The sequence below is a fragment of the Microcaecilia unicolor genome, chromosome 2, assembly GCF_901765095.1.
Source record: "Microcaecilia unicolor chromosome 2, aMicUni1.1, whole genome shotgun sequence".
NCBI lineage: Eukaryota > Metazoa > Chordata > Amphibia > Gymnophiona > Siphonopidae > Microcaecilia > Microcaecilia unicolor.
The window spans coordinates 221,635,368-221,656,002 of NC_044032.1; the positions used below are offsets into that span (position 1 = coordinate 221,635,368).

At 41.8% G+C, this 20,635-nt stretch overlaps 1 protein-coding gene across 1 annotated transcript in view; it reads right to left on the reverse strand.

Annotated features, from left to right (window-relative positions):
• Window positions 1-20,635, reverse strand: part of PCSK5 (proprotein convertase subtilisin/kexin type 5) — a 739,798-nt gene that overhangs the window by 74,557 nt on the left and 644,606 nt on the right. The window contains exons 22-24 of the mRNA XM_030193725.1: window positions 12,532-12,668; window positions 11,494-11,697; window positions 8,648-8,716 (exon numbers count right to left, since the gene is read on the reverse strand). Coding sequence (XP_030049585.1) covers window positions 8,648-8,716; window positions 11,494-11,697; window positions 12,532-12,668 — 410 coding nt within the window. The remainder of the gene's footprint in view (window positions 1-8,647; window positions 8,717-11,493; window positions 11,698-12,531; window positions 12,669-20,635) is intronic.

A 20,635-nucleotide genomic window follows, 5' to 3' on the forward strand; every position in this document is an offset into this window, starting at 1 on the left:
GATGCATGGTATTTGAGAAAGTATTGTTTATCAGAATACGTGCAGTGGGGTTGGAATATACTAGTTTGACTTGACTAATAAAAAGATTAGGAGCTCCAAACCACTCAAGGGCTTTAATAAAAAAAGGCCATCCAATTCTATCAAATGCCTTCTCTGCATCTATAGAAAGAGCTATAATTGGAGATGGGTTTTTTTTTTTTTAGCTAGGATAGAGATATGATGAAAGAGTCTTGAATTATCAGTAATAAGTCGATGAGGCATGAAGCCCACTTGATTTGGATGAATAATACTTCCAATAATTTTCATAAGCCTGTTGGATAAAATTTTTGCATAAATTTTAAAATCAACATTGAGAAGAGAAATTGGTCTATAATTAGAAATCAATGTGGGATTTTTCTTTGACTTCAGGAGAATTGTAATGGTGGCTTCTGCAAATCTACTATTAAAAGTAGGATTAACTTCAAGCAACCGAAAGAAGGAGAGTAAATGAGGAGAGACATCTTTAAGAAAGAAAGATTCTATAAAACTCACAAGAAATGCCATCAGGTCCTGGAGATTTTTTAGTTTTCAATTGAGAAATGGCTTTTTGAAGTTCCTCAGATGTAATAGGGGATTGCATATGTTTGATATCACTATCTTTCCATTTATTACACGGAAGTTTTTGGAAAAAGGAATCTAAATCTGCTAAGTTTCCTAAAACTTCTGTTTTGTATAAGGTTAAATAGTAGGAATGAAAAGCTTCAAGAACATCTTTAGTAGAAGATAAAATATTATTATTAGAGTTAATAATTGGAATTTGTGTTTTGAGTCTTTTACGTTTCAAATAATTGGCAAGAGATGCTCCAGATTGATTCATTTCAAACAACAATTACCTTTTTTGTATGAAGAGTGCATCACCAGCTCTTTGACTCCAAATTTTATTATATTTGTACTTGCTTTTAAGAAGCAAATTAAAAATTTCAGGTTTATGCTCTATTTGATCTTTAATGAGAATTTCTAACTCATTTAATCGTTTATTATTTTCTTTATTTTTATGCGCAGTTATAGAGATAAATTCCCCTCGTAGAGCTGCTTTGTAGGCTTCCTAATTCACTATTGCATTAGTCTCTGAAAGATCATTATGTTGGAAAAAATGTTTATTAAAATCTGTGATTCGTTTTGAATATGCATCCACTGTAAGTAAGTGAGAGTTTAACCGCCATTGAGGAGATCTAAGAGGATTAGCTGAATTTAAATAAAGAGAAAAAGACAGTGCCGCATGGTCTGAGAGCGCTATAGGTTCAATCTGAACATTGAGAACACTCCGGAGAAGATTATTAGACGTAAGAAAAAAATCAATATGTGAGAAACTATGATGTGGGGCTGAGAAGAAAGTGTATTCTCTATCAGTAGGTGAGAATTGCCTCCATGGGTCAGTAAGATGAAGTGAATCAATCAATGACTGTACAGTGATACGAGCTTTGGGAACCTAGTAGCAAGAATTGGATTGTCTTTCTAACGAAGAGTCTAATGGCATATTGAAATAGCCTCCTATAATTAAAGGTAGTGGATCACATTCTTCTATTTTGTTAGCAATGTTTTTAAAGAAAGATGGACAATCCTGATTAGGAGCGTAAACATTTAACAGTAAAAACTCTTGCTGTAATAAAGATACCCTTGCAATAATCCACCTTCCCTCAGTATCAGAATAGTGTGCCATAATTTGACCATTTAGCACTTTATGAAGAAGAATTGAAACCCCATTTTCCCCCTTGCGATGGAGAGCTAACAGATTAATCCAATTAGTATTCTTGGTAAAGAATTCCACTTAAGGAAGGTGAGTTTCTTGCAAAAATATCACATTTGCATTCAGTTTTTTCAAAGCCAGCATGGTCTTCTTCCTTTTAATAGGATGCTGAAGACCATGAATATTCCAGGGAACAAATTTACATGAAAATATTTGCGACATTGACTAAAAAAGGAGAAATGTCCAAAACACATGCATTGAAGAAATGACACATAGGATATAAAAATATTAAGAGCTGAAATCTATAAAATTTTACAAGATCTGAAATTGTCAACATGCAGCCGATTTTGCCTACCCAAAGGAGATGCAATGCAAAAAAACAAACAAACAGTATTAAGTTTGTTTTTATTTGTACCCCGCGCTTTCCCACTCATGGCAGGCTCAATGCGGCTTAGGTACTTATTTGTACCTGGGGCAATGGAGGGTTAAGTGACTTGCCTAGAGTCACAAGGAGCTGCTTGTGCCTGCAGTGGGAATCGAGCCCAGTTCCCCAGGACCAAAGTCCACCACTCTAACCGCTAGGCCACTCCTCCACAAACAAGAACATTACAGCAAATAGAGCAAAACTCAAGCTATCAAGAACAACATACGTGAGCAGAGGTGTGTAGAGAGAAGTGTATGACGCAGAGAGAGTATGGTTAGATGAAAAATACTCCCATAAAAACTGTTAGTCTGTAATATTGTCACTGTTGTTAATCAAATATGTTACTAAGTGCATTGAGAGTGAAAAAAGGTCCCAAATCTTGATGTCTGCGAAGCAGGTCCTCAGAAGAACTTCATCCAAACATTCCTGAAGAGATTTTTTGATTCACATAATCTTGAAGATCGGAGGGCGAATCAAACACCTTTGTAACATTATTTAAAGTTACAGTCATCTTTGCCGGGTACCTCAAACCGTAGCGTGCTTCAAGATCCTTCAACTGCAGTCTGAGCTGGAGAAATTGCTTCCTCTTAATTGCTGAGGATTTAGCCAGATCTGGAACAAACAAAATTTTTCGACCCTCGTATAGAATGGAAGGCAGAGCTTTAGCAGATAATATTGACAAGGCTTGAGGAAATCTTAAAAGTTTTGCCACAATTGGCCTAGGAAATTTGCCATTTGGTTTAAGCCTTCCTGGAGTTCTGTGTGCACGTTCAAACTCAAGTGGGAAAGCCAGTTTTAATTTAAGAATCGCAGGAATCGAAGATGTAAGGAAGGCAATAATAGCCTTTCCTTCTGACCCTTCGACTAAGTCAAGAATTCTTATATTATTTCGTCTGCTTCGATTAGCCAGGTCTTTGAGATTCTGTTCAAGATGAATAATCCTGTCCATGGTCACGGCAGAAAACTGTTTGAATTCTTTGGCAGTTTGATCCATTTTCTCTTCTGTTTGTGTCAGTCTAATTTGAAAATCAGTTACTGCCGACGACAAAGTAGCTAAATCCATTTTTTATGTTTCAACTATTTTTTATTGACAATTCAATGATAATCAACACAACTAGTTCAATGTTTCTCAACATACAAACAATAAAATATCATGCATGAACCATACAGCTGTTAAGTTTTGTCAATCATTTCTCCCCCCCCCCATTCTCCCCCTCCCCTCCCCCCCCTATATATTTCAAAGTCTTAGGAGCCTACTTGTCCTATCTGAGTGGGTTTAAGTATCGGATCCAATAACTCAGTACATCTGGGTGGCCTTCAGTTTACACTAGTACCAGCCCTTTGCATAAGGAACGTGTTCTAGACTAGTATCAAGTATCCTCTTCCCCATCCGTTCCTTTTTAATGAGCATTAATAAGCAAACTGCGTCCCCTAGGGCTGAGAACTTGAAGGTAAGGCATCCAAATCTGGAGGAATTGCTTCCTACGTTTAGACGATGATTTTGAGTCTCGAGCCTCCCAGGAGGCCAAAAGGTGTACTTGATTTCGCCAATGCCAGTAGGCGGGCGCATCCGGAGAGGTCTAAAATTGCATTATACACTTTCGAGCTACCAAACTCAGCTTTTTGCATAACATAGCTGCGGGAGCGCGCAGAGGGGCAAAAGCCCTAGGTTGGTACAGCAAGAACTGTCTCTCCGTTCCTTGAATTTTATTCCCCAGCCGGATCAGAAACCCTCTTACCCGCTGCCAAAATGCTCGCACCTTTGGGCATTGCCATAGTGCATGGTAAAATGAGCCGGGACCCCCCCCCCCCCCTCACACACACACACACACACACACACACATTTAGAACAAGCTGAACTATCCGGCCCCAGCACATGAGCCAGCTGCACTTTGGACATGTAACCCCGGAGGGCTATTCTGTACCCGCATTCTCTCAACCGTTCATCCGTAACTAATGCTCGAATTCCTTTCAATGTAGCCTCCACATCCCAAGATGTTAATGAGGATCCTAGATCCTGTTCCCATTTATGTTTAAGACCTTCGTATCCTCTCTTGGGTCTACGCCTAACCAGGGCCCCATAGAGATCTGAGACCGAGTGCCTGTCTGTCATCATCTCGTCGAAAAATCCCCGGATCTTTTCCCCCAGTCGGCCCTGCAAAGAGACCTGATTCAAGGACTTCATATAGTGCTCGACTTGCATAAAATAACATGTTAACAGGGAGGAAAACCCAACAGGGACATTGCTCTTCTTGTAGGTTCTCCTTGAGGCTGCAAAAAGGTGGGAAAATGTGGGATACAAATGTAACAAATAAATAAATAAAAATCCAAAATGGTTACATTTTATAGCCTAATCCACAGATGATTCTATTCATGGATAACAAAATACAAAGATCAGGGGTTAGACAGAATACAGCTGGTCAATTCCAGGACCATAACAAATGATGCTTTCTCACTTTGGAGCCTGAGAAAAGGAAAGAAAACATTCCTCAACAGCCAGCTTATCTTTAGCTATTTGTCTAGTGTCTTCAGTCTACATAAATTGGGCCTTCCTGAGGTAAAGGGTAAGGGCTGAGAGAACAAGTTAGTCTCATTTAACATAGCAGCATTTTTTTGACTATTTTTCAGAAAAGAAATTAACCCTAAGTTAACCAGTTCCGTAAGACACACCTAAGCCATTATAAAACAACAGTGTAAATCCACTTTTGGAAGCCTAATGGTAGGCACAGTCACTTATCCAAATAATGATGACTGGTGTGTCTATGGATAAACAGTGCATGCTATTAACCATTCCATTCCTGGCTTTTTTATCCCGCAAATTTCCCAACAGGAGTCATAACGGGTTACAGTAAAAATCAATGCAATTTAAATTTCATATTTCAAAATATTTATCAAATAGGAAGGTTTTTAAAGCTTTCCTAGACAGAAAGTAATCTCCAATACCACAAAGTTGGATTGGGATCGAATTTCATAACTTAACTGCGGAATATCATAAAAGCATTTATATCGGATCTTATTAAACTCTGGGAGGTTTAAATTCAAAGAATAGTTGTACCGGGAAGGCCGACAAGATAATGGGTAGGACACTAAAAATATATGGTCTACTGGGCAACAACCATGATCTTGTAAGCCAAGCATGCCATCTTAAAGTCAACTCTGGTCCTAACTGGCAACCAATGTAAATCCCTGAGGAACAGTGTAACATGATCAAACTTCTTTCCCAGTAATGCACGCTATCTGAAGGTAATCTACTATGCTGTAAAACTGGTCAATTGTATTGTTTGCGTATTATCTGGTTACTTTGGGGTCCTTTTGCTAAGCTGCGGTAAAAGGGGGCCTGGGCTAACATCAGCGAGTGTTTTTGATGTGCGCTGAGGTCCCCTTTTACCAGGTTCCAGGTGGTAAATTCTGACCAATCCTGGATTTCTGCAACCCTATCCTGGTACATTATGGAATCTGATTTCAATCGATGGTATCAGGGATTACAAATAGGACACTGAGGAGCCCTTTTACTAAGCCGCATAGGTGTTTACACACGCCCAATGCACACCAAAATGGAGTTACCACCCAGCTACAGCGTGGTTCTTGCGGTAATTTCATTTTTGGTGGCATCCGATAAACGTGATCGAAAAATAATTTTTGTTTTTGGATGCGCGTATCGGTCGTACGCCAAGTGGCACTTGACATGCATAGGTCATTGCCGCCCAGGTACTGCGTGAGACTTTACCTCTTGGGCACTCCGACTTTGCCATTAGCGCTGCAGCACTAAAGGCATGCTGCTTCTTTCAGCTGCTGGAAGCCTCTCTTTAGCTTCCCGCCCCAAAACAGGAAGTTCTGTCAGAGGAGGCAAGACACTAGAGACAGAGGCTGCTGGCAGCTGAAAAAAGCAGCATGCCTTCAGCACTACAGCGCTAAAGGCAAAGTCTGAGGGCTAAGAGGAGGTAAGAGACAGAGGTATTGCAGACCATGGAGTGGGGCAAGAGTTCAGAAAGAGTGCAGAAAGATTTGGGAGAAAGAGGAGGGAATGAGAGAGAGAGAGAGAGAGAGAGAGAGAGAGAGAGAGAGAGAGAGAGAGAGAGAGATGTGTTTGAGAGGGACAGATGCTGGAAATAGGGAATGGAAAAAAACAAGGGAGATACTGATCATGGAGGGAAGGGAAGAGATGGTGCCCATGGAGTGGAAGGGAAGAGGAGTAGAGAGAGACAGAAGGAGATGGTGCCCATGGAGAGGAAAGAGATAGGAGGGGAGAAAGACAGGAAGAGATTGCATCCATGGAGGAGAAGGGGAGGGGGGAGAAGAGAAACAGGAGGAGACAGTGTCATGGAGGGGAAGGGGAGGAAAAAGAGACAGGAAAGATGGTGACCAGAAAAGGGGAGGGAAGAGAGAACAGAGGAGATGGTGCCCATGAATGGAGGGGAGGGGAGGAGAAGGGAAGGGAAGACATGAAAATTAGATTTGAAAAGGAGAAAGAAAATGGATGAAAGTTGAATGTGAAAGATGGATATAGGGCAGGATGAGAAAGAGGAGAAAAAAATAGTGGATAGACAAGAGACCCTGGAAGCAGAGTTCAGAGCACAGAACAGTTCTGGGAACACAGGGAAGCAGAACCAGAGACAAGGAACGAGATGATCGGAAAGATAAAATCACCAGACAACAAGGGTAAGATAAATGATTTTATTTTTAGTTTAGTAATAGAAATATGTCAGTTTTTTTAGAATTTACATCTGCTATGTATATATTGCATTGTACAGGAGGAAATGTGAGTGGGATGCACCCCAGTTTTAAACAATTTACAGTAAACATAATCAATACAAAAAGAAAGTTAAATACTTCCAATAGCACTGAATAATAAGTATTGCCATACTGGGAAAGACCAAAGGTCCATCGAGCCCAGCATCCTGTTTCCAACAGTGGCCAATCCAGGTCACAAATACCTGGCAAGATCCCAAAAAAGTACAAAACATTTTATACTTCTTATCCCAGAAATAGTGGATTTTCCCCAAGTCCATTTAATAATGGTCTATGGACTTTTCCTTTAGGAAGCCGTCCAAACCTTTTTAAAACTCCGCTAAGCTAACCGCCTTTACCACATTCTCTGGCAACGAATTCCAGAGTTTAATTACACGTTGAGTGAAGAAAAGTTTTCTCTGATTCGTTTTAAATTTACTACATTGTAGCTTCATCGCATGCCCCCTAGTCCTAGTATTTTTGGAAAGCGTGAACAGACGCTTCACATCTACCCGTTCAACTCCACTCATTATTTTATAGGCCTCAGCCGCCTTTTCTCCTAGCTGAAGAGCCCTAGCCGCTTTAGCCTTTCCTAATAGGGAAGTCGTCCCATCCCCTTTATCATTTTTGTCGCCCTTCTCTGCACCTTTTCTAATTCCACTATATCTTTTTTGAGATGCGGTGACCAGAAATGAACACAATATTCGAGGTGCGGTCACACCATGGAGCAATACAATGGCATTATAACATCCTCATTTTTGTTTTCCATTCCTTTCCTAGTGATACATAACATTCTATTTGCTTTCTTAGCCGAAGCAGCACACTGAGCAGAAGGTTTAAACGTATCATCAATGACGACACCTAGATCTCTTTCTTGGTCCGTGACTCCTAACAACATAACATAACAACAGTAGTCTAAAAGCAAGCATAGAAAGCCATGTTTTTACAGCTTTACAAAAGCTTATACATGCTAACATTTTCCCTGTACTAGGACTGAAAGTGTCAAAAACAAGTGGAGATGAAGAAAAGCCTAGGATCAGAGCGGCTGGCTGAGAATCAAAGGTGCCAGGGCTCAAATCCTACTTCTCCCACTGACCCTTCCTTGTGACCTTGAGCAAGTCACTTCACCCTCCATTCCCCCAGGTACCAATTAAATTGTAAGAGAAATACCTACTCTGTTTGGAGAGTAACTCACCTTGATTTCAGATCTGGAAAGGTGACTCACGTGAATGTAAAAACAATGCAGCTCCCCAAAATGCTGAATTCAGCAAATGTGTTATTACAACTGAACACTGTCTGTATTAGTATATGACTTCTAAGTCCATAGCGTTTCATTATTGATGTGGGTATATTTGAAGACAGGAAATTTAACAGCCCAATACATTTTGGATGCTGTCTGCCTCTTGTTTAAAAGAAGGCTGATGCAATCATAACAAGCAAAATGAATGAAATTATAAGTTGATTGAATCTGTTCTGAAGGTCCACACCATTTGCACTGTTTCAGTTAGAGTGGTATATCAAATATAAATAAATATAAACATGATATTGAATTCAATCAAATTTAAATCAAACTGTGTCTATTTACCTAGATTTGTGGATGATTGTGAATAACTCTCCTTTTCTTTCTTTTTTACCCATTTGTTTTCTTTTTTCTCCTATTTCTTCACTTGCATTTGTAATGATGTGATTATATAATTTGAAATTTATAAAGATTAAAAAATGTAAATCAAACTGAATTAAAATAGAATTCAATTGCCAAGAAAACCTACAGGAGTAGCATCTTTGACAGCCTTCTGCACACGGCACACACTTTTCATCATAGGTATCTTCCACTTCACCTACATGTTAAAAATACAGAGAGCCAGATCAGTACATGAAGCTGCTGTTAGAACTAAGAAATGTTTAACTTCACATATATAGATAGTACCACTGGAGCCAGGCAGAGGGCAGCAGAGTGCTAGGAAAAGCAAACTACAGAGCAGCCCAAGCACAGAGGACAGCAGGCATCGATGGACAAAGAAAAGAATGGAAGGACATCCACACAGAAGAGAGGGTGTGTCCCTGGGCAAGTTAGGCCTCACACCCTAAGGCCTAACAAAAGGCAACATATAGAAACCCAACACATCAGCTTTATGGAATGTCTTCCAGCCAAATATAGTCACCAATTAAACGGTGGAGGGAACACACAAGGCCCCTCTGAACAGAGTTACCATACGTCCTCTTTTAAGAGGACATGTCCTCCTTTTGGATTTCTTCAGATATGCCCTACAGGTTTTTTTCATTTTTAGAAAAATATCCTCTTTTTCTTTTATGTGCCCAACACACCTAGACACGTGGAGGGGCATTTTCGAAAGGGACATCCAAGTTTTGATTTGGAAGTCCTCGCAAAATGTCCTGATCCAGGGGGGGGGGAAACCCATATTTTCGAAACAAGATGGATGTCCATCTTTCCTTTCGAAAATACTGTCAGGGACTTCCAAATACTTGAATTTGGTCGTCACTAGACATGGATGTTTCTGATTTTCGGCAATTTTCGAAACCAAGGACGTCCATCTCAGAAACGACCAAATGCGGGCCATTTGGTCGTGGGAGGAGCCAGCATTTGTAATGCACTGGTCCCTCTGACATGCCAGAACACCAACCGGGCACCCTAGGGGGCATTGCAGTGGACTTCATAAATTGCTCCCAGGAACATAGCTCCCTTACCTTGTGTGCTGAGCCGCCCAAAAAAAAACCAAAACCCACTACCCCCAACTGTACACCACTACCATAGCCCTTACAGGTGAAGGGAGGCACCTAGATGTGGGTATAGTGGGTTTCTGATGGGTTTTGGAGAGCTTGCTGTTTCCTCCACAAATGTAACAGGTAGGGGGAATTGGGGCTGGGTCCGCCTGTCTGAAGTGCACTGCACCCACTAAAACTGCTCTAGGGACCTGCATACTGCTGTCATGGACCTGAGTATGACATCTGAGGCTGGCATAGAGGCTGGCACAAAATATTTTGACGTTTCTGTGAGGACTTCCATCTTCCGATTTGTGTCGAAAGATGGGCGTCATTCTCTTTCAAAAATGAGCCCGATAGTGAGAGAAACCATCTCTGGTCTATTAGTCAGTCTGGGCAGATGGGGGTGATAAAGAGAGAGAAAGGCATTGCTGGGCGGACTTCTACGGTCTGCGCCCTGATCGTGTCTGAATAGATATGGATGGGCTAGAGTGTAAATTTTAAGGGGCTTCAACGTTAGCTTCAGAACTTTTAGTACAGGAAGAGTGATAGGCAGACTTTTACAGTCTGTGCCCTGAGAATGGCAAGGACAAATCAAACTCAGGTATACATATAAAGTATCACATATCATGTAAAATGAGTTTATCTTGTTGGGCAGACTGGATGGACCGTTCAGGGCTTTATCTGCTGTCATTTACTATGTTACTATGTTACTATGATCTCTCTTTTTCCCTGCTGGTTGAATCTGTCAATGGAATTTTAAGCAGATGTCATGCAAAGACTTTCACATGTATCTCAGAAACCAGCCAAATTTGTGGAGGGATATCTGCTCTTCTGATAAGTATGCTTGGGCTCAGACTCTGTCAAACTCAAAACTGGAAGTTTTTGAAAAGTAGAGTATTGTCTACCACTGTACTATAAGTCAGTCACTGTTTGCTGTGTGTTCATTAACTAAAAGCCATTTAAACATTTGCTACAATTAAGTATTTCTTTAAGCAAAGCTAGTAACAATTTTTATTTTATTTTTTTATATGTGTGTCTCTTTTTTGTAACCCTACCTCTGAAAGACCTGGCACCAACCTCAGGAAAATATCTGGAGGTAAAAGACAGGTAATCCTACACACTTTGTCAGACCTCAAGATAGTGTAAGAGCTTTTGATGGTACTGAATTTAAATTAATGAATGTAGACAGTTTTAGAGCATCAGAGTATCTTTAGAGACAGAAAGATCAATAAATAAAACATAACTAAACTGAAAATGTGGGGCCCTGTTTACTAAGGCGTGCTAGCATTTTTAGCATGCACTAACCTTGTAAATGCCCATAATATTCCTATGGGCATTAACACGGTTAGTGCACACTAATTTTTAGCACATGCTAAAAACACTAGTGCCAATGGCGTACCAAGGGGGGGGGCGGTGGGGGCGGTCCGCCCCGGGTGCACGCCGCTGGGGGGGTGCCGCAGCGTGCGCCTGTTGCCCTGTTTCAGTCCGATTTCGCAATTCGCATGTGTTCACTGCTCCCTCTGAGTCTGCCCCGGAACAGGTTACTTCCTGTTCCGGGGCAGACTCAGAGGGAGCAGTGAACACATGCAAATTGCGAAATCGGACTGAAACAGGGCAACAGGCGCGTGCCGCGGCACCCCCCCCAGCAGCATGCACCCGGGGGGGGTCATTTCGCCGGGGGGGGGGGGTCGCGCTGCACCCGGGGGGGGGGCGCATCGGCGATCCACCCCGGGTGTCAGCTAGGGTCGGAACGCCACTGACTAGTGCACCTTAGTAAACAGGGTCCTTGGTATCTTTTTATTGTCTAAAATGTATGTGTGGAATGCTTTGGTCAAATATCAACACATTCCCATGTGTCTGTCTGGGGTGAGGACTATCAGAGAACACTTACCTTCTCCACAGTGCAGCTTCTGGCAGCTGCCACTGGCTGGGTAATATCCCTCCACACACCGCACACACTCAGTGGGACCACTGCACACCTCACAGTTCTGTAAACAGGGCAAACAGGCGTTCTTCACTGAAGAACTGTAGTGACCCTTTGGACAGGACTGTCTACACTCCCCATTGAACAAGAAGTGTTTGTTTCCATTTTTGCCTGTCAAGAAACAAAATCATTAAAGGATTACCCTAGCAGAATTAGAAAGAAATGTAATGACTTTTGTATTGTGTACAACTAGAATTTGATTGGATTCTATTATGGGCATCAGCCAAATGGAATGCCTTTACTATTGTTGCACTTCCTTACAAAGCATTTTAAAACGTATCTTTTCCAGCAAGTATTTTCTCCAGAATAGAATAGAGGTGCCTCTGGTTATAGTTACGATGATGTTTTATTACAGTTTATGATTTTTTACTGTAGTGCATTATTCTGTGTTATTTTGGTATGGTACTGTAGATCTGTAATATTGCCTGATGGCTAGATGTTTTTGTGTACTGTTTGTATTAGGTTTAAGTCTTTTGTTTAAGGTTAATGGCTAGCATAGCGGCTTGTGGACCTGGGGAACTAGGTTCGATTCCCACTGCTGCCTGAAAGTCGGCAGTGGGTTGAAATCCTGGGGAACCAGGTTCCATTCCCTCTGCAGCTCCATGTGACCCTGGACAAGTCATTTAACCCTCCATTGCCCCTGGATTGGCCACTGTTGGAAACAAGACGCTGTGCTTGATGGACCTTTGGTCTGCCCCAGTGTGGCAATACTTATGTCAGTGTTCACAGTAAATCTGAAAGACTTAGATCATACTCCACATACCTTGGCTTAAGGATTGAGGTTCATTACTGTCATGGTATGCAAAAAACGAAGCTATTTGAAGATGTTGCCTCCTGAGAAAAACTATATACATGTCCCATAAGGCTGACGAGTGCCTGCTACTTGAGTGGTGCAGTCCTTTACATGATCACGTACATACAGTACACCCTGGAAAGTTTCCTTACCTGTCCCGCAGGCAGTGCATTTAAAGGGCTCACTTCCACTGCACTCTTTGCAGGTATGGTGGCATGTGTGGCATTGATTTTTAAACTCAAACTTCCCTTTGGGACAAGTCAGAACACAGCTACCCTCGTCGAAAAACCTGTAGCAGCACACAAAAACAGAAAGCCACAATTTTTTCATTAACAAGAAGAGGCAAAAGGTCTACCCACTGCTCCTAGTTCAATATATGCACCTTCATGACCTGTTCAACTTTTTGAGGGCAGTAGCATAAGAAGCACTTTAGGCCCCCTGTCATGGTCCCTGTCTTCCACCATGACCCCGGAAACCATGATGCCTCTTTCAGCTCCTGTTCCGCATAATCCTTTGCACTCTCCACAAAAGTAATCCACAAAGAATGATACAAAGAAAACAAGGTCTGCAATTTCCAAAATATGAGTCTTCCGCTATTATCTACTACTGACACATAAAGGGCATCCATATTTATCAGACAGTCCTTTTCTAGGCTCCTTTAATTCTCATTCTTCCTCCTATCTGTCCACCCCCTTCTCAGTTCATTTGCCTTCTCCCTCCTTTCTCCGGATCCCTTTCTAGCTCCCCTGTGGTCCATTTTCAGCTTTTTTTCTTCCCCTCTTCTAGTGTTTTCCCATCATCTCCATTTTTGACTAGTCCAGGTGCAGGAAAGCTGATGAAAATCAGCAGAGGCCCCCAGAAGCAACTTACATGTGCTCTTAACCCTGAGTCAAACCTGCTCCTCGCATGGATTTCCTTAATTATGGGAAGCTCATGCAAAAAGACAGTGGTGCCACTATAGGGCCTTTAAGCATGGGCGCACAACCTCTCTCTCCCATGGTGATTTTCATTGTTATTTGACCCACTGTATACTTCCATGGGCAGAAAACTGCTCATTGCCTCCTTCACTTTAAACTAAAAACCAAAACATCAATCAGGACCCTGTAAAGAAAACATGCCTACAGTGTGACTCAGAAAACTCACTTCACTCAATAAACCTGCCTCTCAAATCCCTGGATCTCTATTCTGGACCACTGGCCCACTCCCAAGTTTGACTGCCTGTGAACTGGGATGGATGAGTGAGGTGAGATTGGCCCTGAATGTGAAACTGAACTGAACTCTATTTTGTGGCCTGAGACCCGGATTACATTTATATATTTTTTTTCTGATTGTATGCTGTTTGCATTAGTGTGTGGCACCAGTACTGAGTTAACATGGGAGCTCTTGCCACTAGCTGAACAATGCTTCCCTTCCCTTCCCATGACATGCCCCATCCTGAAAAGCTAACATGGAATTAGCATACATTGACAGGAAAATAACCATAAAACATTTAACGCAATAAGCCTCTTTTCCCACATTAAGCACGCATTAGCGCTTAATGCGGTTGCGAAAGTGTCCCATAGTTGCTTATAAAGCAGTGAAAAAGTCCTCCCAGGTTTAGCTTCTTGTCAAACCCTAAACTGAGGATGCAGCAGGTTAAAGATAGCTTTTCTATAAACCAGGCTTACCCCTAGCCTGGCTATACAGGTTCAAACTCACCAGGAAAAATACTTCTTACCTTGCTAGTCTTCTATCCTCTTATATGCATTGTCCAAAGATGAGTCTGGGCGAAGAAGGGAACCGCCTTCCACATATGCCTCCACTATATATATAGTGGAGGCACATGTGGAAGGCGGTTCCCTTCATAGTGGAGGCACATGTGGAAGGCGGTTCCCTTCTTCGCCCAGACTCATCTTTGGACAATGTAGCCGTTCCTGGGAGCTCCTGATGGATCCTTCCTTCCTGCTGTGGGCCTCCCTGTTCTGTTCCCTTTCTAAGGATTGTAAGTCTGTCTGGGCCCCACCCTTCTGGCTGAACAAGTTAGCTCTACCTGCTTCAACCATACCTATAGTTTCTAGATTCTTAAGATGATCCTGTGATGAGGGAGTGTTATTAAGGAAGACTAGTAACTTCCTATACACACCCTTCCATTGACTATTCCAGACCACTATCACCTTCTCTTCTTTGACATCATTGCAGTCTCAGTGGAGAACTTTTATACCTCTTTACATAGGATTCTGGTGGATTTCAGTATTTTGTTCACTTTTGAATGCTATGAAAGTTAAGTTTTCCAGCGTCATTTTTTAAGCATATGGTTAAGCAATATTCCTGATGTAGTCATTCGAAATGCTGGCCATCGTTGGAAGTTCTTTGAAGTTCTGCGCCAGTCTGGTTAAGATAAGTTTTGGTTGCATTTAAAGTTTCTATATACAAATAATGAAGAGTATTTAAAATCACGTTTCAAAGAAAGATTTTTTTAGCTTGTGATTGAAAGATGGTGAGCACTGTGAGGTGATAGCCCAGCCATTTTCTAAGGCTTTTTACCTTCCTAGTTTTGCTTTTCAAATTATTTTGCAATTTAGTTGAGGTTGATATTCAAAGCAAATTAACTGTCTAGAAGTGGTTCCTGGCCAGTTAAATCCCCTGTTCAGGGCTAACCACTAATTTTTCAGCAACCCTTCACCAGTTAGCGCTGCTGAAAATAACCAATTAGCATCAAACTGCAAACTGGCTGTTTTGGGGGCGTTCTGGGGGTGGAGTTGGCACTTGGTCACTTAAGTACAGATATTCAGCATTTCACCAGCCGGGTTAACTGCATAAATAGGACCACATAAAAGTCAGTCCTATCTTTATGTGGCAACCCACAGTATTGGACTTAACTGGCTATATGTTAGTTGGCTCCACAAGACCGGATATTCAATGCCAAATCCCGGACATGGCTGGGCATTGAATATCTGGGTTTAACTGCGGGTGGTGTTCAGCAAAATGTCGACTGCCACTGGCTGAATATTACCCCCTTGATGTTTTTTTTCTTGCTATAGTTTTTGAGTGGGTGTTTGTTTTTGGTTTTCATATTCTATTTCTGGCTGGGTCACAGGACATAATATATTTGGGGCAATTCTATAAACTAGGCATTAACATTTATGCTGATGCTGCATGTGTAAATGTTTAGATCACTAGCATATCTGCATATATGTGCCAATATAGCAACATAGCAGATAACAGCAGATAAAGACCTGAACAGTTTATCCAGTCTGCCCAACATTCACACTCATCAATTCATGGTTAAACCATCAATGAATGTAGTATAAAATACTTGATCCTGGTCTTTCTTTGCCATTTCTGAGACATAGACAGTAGAAGTCCACATTATATTCCAACTACTGGATTTTCCATCACAGACCACTCTAGCTTATCCCGAACTGTCTTGTCATATATGGGACACAGACCGTAGAAGTCCACCCAGCACTGGACTTAGTTCTTCACAGATGGTGTCCCATCTAAGTACATCACACTCATGCAGTCATTTAAGCTTTGTTTTTTATATCATTCATTTTCTAATTAGGGATTCTCTGTGTTCATCCACGTCGTCATCATTTTTGTCTCCATCACCTCCTTCAGAAAGGCATTCCAGGCATCGGCCACCCTCTCCATGAAAAAGAATTTCCTGATATTACTCCTCTAGTTTTACCATTTCTCTTTCTCTGGAAAAGATTTGTTTCTATGTTAATACCTTTCAAGTATTTAAATGTCTGTATCATATCTCCCCTATCCCTCCTTTCCTCTAAGGTATACATATTCAGGTCTTCCAATCTCTTCTTATGTATCTTTTGGTGCAAGTCCCGTACCATTTTTGTCACCTTCCTCTGAACCACTTCAAGTCTTTTTACATCCTTAACAACCTACAGCTTCCAAAACTGAACATAATACTCCATGTGGGGCCTCACCAATGATCTGTACAGGGGCATCAACACCTCCGTTCTTCTGCTGGTTATGCCTCTCTCTATGCAGCTCAGCATCCTTCTGGCTACAGCCACCACCTTGTCACACTGTTTTGTCGCCTTCAGATTCTCTGACACTATCATCCCTCTCCCTGTCTGTGCATATCAGCCTCTCAACTCATAGCACATACTGCTCCCTTGGATTTCTGCACTTATTCACATTAAATTTTAACTGTCAAATATTAGACCATAATTCTAATTTTTGCAGATCCCTCTTCATGTTGTTCACTCACTCAGGGGTGTCCACTCTGTTGAAAATCTTGGTATCATCCACAAAAAGGCAGACTTCACCTTCTAACTCTTTAGCAATGTCACTCATAAATATACTGAATAGAATCATCCCCAGCACTGATCCTTGAGGCACCCCACTACTCACCTTTCCTTCCTCAAAGTGAATTCCATTAACCACCACCCTCTGATGTCTGTCTGTCAACCAGTTTCTAATCCAGTTCACCACTTTGGATCCTAACTTCAGCCTGTCAAGTTTATTTAAGAGCCTCCTATGAGGAACCGTGTCAAAGTGTTTGCTTAAATCAAAGTAGATTACATCTAGTGCATGTCTTCAATCCAATTCTGTGGTCACGTGGAGGGGCATAATCGAAAGGGACGCCCAAGTTTTGCAAAGGACGTCCTCGCAAAATGTCCCGATGGAGGGGCGGGGAAAACCGTATTATTGAAACAAGATGAACATCCACCTTTCATTTCGATAATACGGTCAGGGATGCCCAAATCCTGAAATTTAGGTCGTCCTTAGAAATGGTTGTCCCAAGACTTGGTCGTTTCTGATTTTCGGTGATAATGGAAACCAAGGACGCCCATCTCAGAAACGACCAAATGCAAGCCCTTTGGTCATAGGAGGAGCCAACATTTGTAGTGCATTGGTCCCTCTGACATGTCAGGACACCAACCGGGCACCCTAGGGGGCACTGCAGTAGACTTCATAAATTGCTCCCAGGTACATAGCTCCCTTACCTTGTTTGCTGAGCCCCCCCAAATCTCCCCAAAAACCCATTACCCATAACTGTACACCACTACCATAGCCCTTACGGGTGAAGGGGACACCTAGATGTGGGTACAGTGGGTTTGTGGTGGGTTTTGGAGGGCTCACATTTACCACCACAAGTGTAACAGGTACGGGGAGATGGGCCTGGGTCTGCCTGCCTGAAGTGCACTGCACCCACTAAAACTGCTCCAGGGACCTGCATACTGCTGTCATGAACCTGAGTATGACATTTGAGGCTAGCATAGAGGCTGGCACAAAATATTTTTAAAGATGATTTTTGAGGATGGGAGAGGGTTAGTGACCACAGGGGGAGTAAAGGGAGGTCATCCCCGATTCTTTCCGGTGGTCACCTGGTCAGTTTGGACACCTTTTTGAGCCTTGGTCGTAAGAAAAACAGGACCAGGTAAAATCATCCAAGTGCTCATCAGGGACGCCCTTTTTTTCCATTATGGGTCAAGGACATCCATGTGTTAGGCACACCCAAGTCCCGCCTTCGCTACGCCTCCGACATGCCCCTGTGAACTTTGGTCGTCCCCGTGACGGAAAGCAGTTGGGGATGCCCAAAATCGGCTTTTGATTATACCGATTTGGGCGACCCTGTGAGAAGGACGTCCATCTTCCGATTTGTGTCGAAAGATGGGCATCTTTCTCTTTCGAAAATGAGCCTGAAAGTCAAAGAATTCAATCAGATTCATTGGGCATGGTTTACCTTTGGTAAAACCATGTTGCCTTGGGTCTTGTAACCTATTGGATTACAGGAAATTTACTATTCTTTCCTTCCGCAGCACTTCCATTACCTTTCCAATGACCAAATTGAGGCTTACCAACCTGTAGCTTCTTGCTTCTTCTCTGTCACCAGTTTTGTGAAGAGGGACCACATTTGCTCTTCTCTAATCCCATGGAACCTCTCCTGTCTTCAAATATTTATTAAACAAATCTTTAAGAGGACCTACCAGAACCCCTCTGAGCCCCCTCGATATTCTAGGATAGATCTTGTCTGGTCCCATGGTTTTGTCCACCTTCAGTTTTTCAAGTTGTTCATAAACACTTTCATGAACAGTGTGATAGCTACTCCATTCTCATATGTTCCTTTGTCAGCCGATCATGGCCCTTCTCCAGGATTTTCTTCTGAGAATGCAGATCAGAAATATTTGTTTAGCGCATTTGCTTTTTCCTCATCACTCTCCATATAGCGGTTCACAGCATTTTTCAGTCTTACAATTCCATTTTTTGCCTTCGTCCTTTCACTAATACATTTCTAGCCATTTGTTTTTCCACTTATGCTTTCACCAACTGTATATCTCTCTTCACTTCTTTCAGTTTCATCCAGTATTCTTTTCTGTGTTCCTCTTCATGACTGCCAACTCTTTTGCCTTTAGTTTTTAAACCACTTGTTTGGAGAATCATATCAGTTTCCTTTTTCTCTTGGTATTATTTGCTCTCCTTATGTAATGGTCTGTAAATATTTTTATAGATCTTTCAGCCTGGACCACTGTCTTCACATTTCTTGTATGTTCTCCCATCTTGTCAACTCTTTTTTCATGTACTCCCCCATTTTACTAAAGTCAGCATGTTTGAAATACAGGACTCTCAGTATTGTGTGGCTGCCCTCAGTTTTAGCTGTTATATCAAACCAAACCATTTGATGGTCACTGCTGCCCAGGTGGGCACCCACTCGAACATTAAACACAGTTTCCCCATTTGTGAGCATCAGATCCAGTTTTGCTCCTTCCCGCCTGGTTTCCGTCACCATTTGTCTGAGCAGAGCATTGTGAAAGGCATCCATGATCTCTCTACTTCTTTCCGATTACGCAGATTGAACTTTCCAATCCACATCCAGTAGGTTGAAATTTCCCAGCAACAGCACCTCCCCTTTCTTTCCCAACTTTTGGATATCTACAACCAGATCTTTGTCAAGCTGTTCTAATTGTTTCAAAAGTCATGTGGCTAGAAGTTCCATCTTCTCTTTTCAAGGCGATCCATATCACTTCTTCTTTTTCCCAGGCCCCTTGCATTTCAGTCACTTTAATATTGTTTCTCACATACAGAGCTACTCCTCCACCTTTTCAAGGATCTCGATCCTTTCTAAATAGATTATAGCCAGGCATGTTTGCATTCTATTCATTGGAGTCATTAGACCATGTCTCTGTGATAGAGATAGATTTAGATGTTGTTGCTAACATCAGGGCTTGCAGATCATAAACATTTTTGCTTAGACTGCAAGTATTTGTGATCATTGCGTTCCAGCTACATTTCAATGGCAGTCTCACCTTCTGTATAGTTGTTTTTTATTTTGTTTAGTCTCACCTTCTACTGTGTTGCTCAGAAGTGAATTGTTAAGTTTATTTTCTTCATTACTGTCACATCTTTACCTGAAGTGACCTGCTTCCATATGCCACCTCCACCTAGTTTACAAGCCTAGAAACATGTAGTCTGAAGGAGGCGCCTGGTATAAGAGGCTGCAGCAGGATGGATCAGCTGTTTCTCCTGGGAGTCCCGCTGCTCTGGGGGGGTTTAAATTGTTGATTTACCTCCATCCTCGCAGCTGCAGTGAAAGCCCGTCTCTAGTCTTGTGTAACCAGTTGTAGAAATTGGTTTATGGTTTAATTTGTTTACCTTACTGCTGGGAGAGCAGGGGGGGTTGGCTGGAGGTGTCCTGGGTTTCCAGGGAGATATTTAACAAGGATGACTTCCTGCATGAGCAGTTCATACCAAAGAGACTTGCACTGACACCTGAGATTTTAAAAGTGCTAAAAATAAGTTTTAAAAGTATTTGTATTAAATCTAATTGCAGAATTTAGGTGCTAGGAGATGGGATTGGTATGCTATGTACTCAAATTTGTTTAAATCATATGCAAATTAGTCCGTTTTTGGGAGGTTCTCATTTGCATATTTATGGGTAACAATTGTTGGAAATGTTTACAGCCTTAATGTTAGGGCATGGCTCTGATCAAAAATGTGAAGTTTGATCCAAAAACGAAGGGTTTATCTAGTGTTTTTGACTAAAAATTCCCATTAGAGTGTCTGTAGGTTAATCTGCATTCAAATAGAGCTCTGTGATTGGATGAGCACCTCCTGTTAGAAAATCTGCCCAGGAAATGGGAATAGAGAAGAGAGAGCAACTGAAGATTTGGACTGAGAGGACATGCAGCTTTGAGCTCCATGTGTAAGGATTGATAGATAGAAAGAATTGAAATTATAAAAGAGTGCCTGATTATGTGGTAAATGAGAAAATATGAGTGAAAAGAGATTGGTGGAAATTTACAAGTTTGA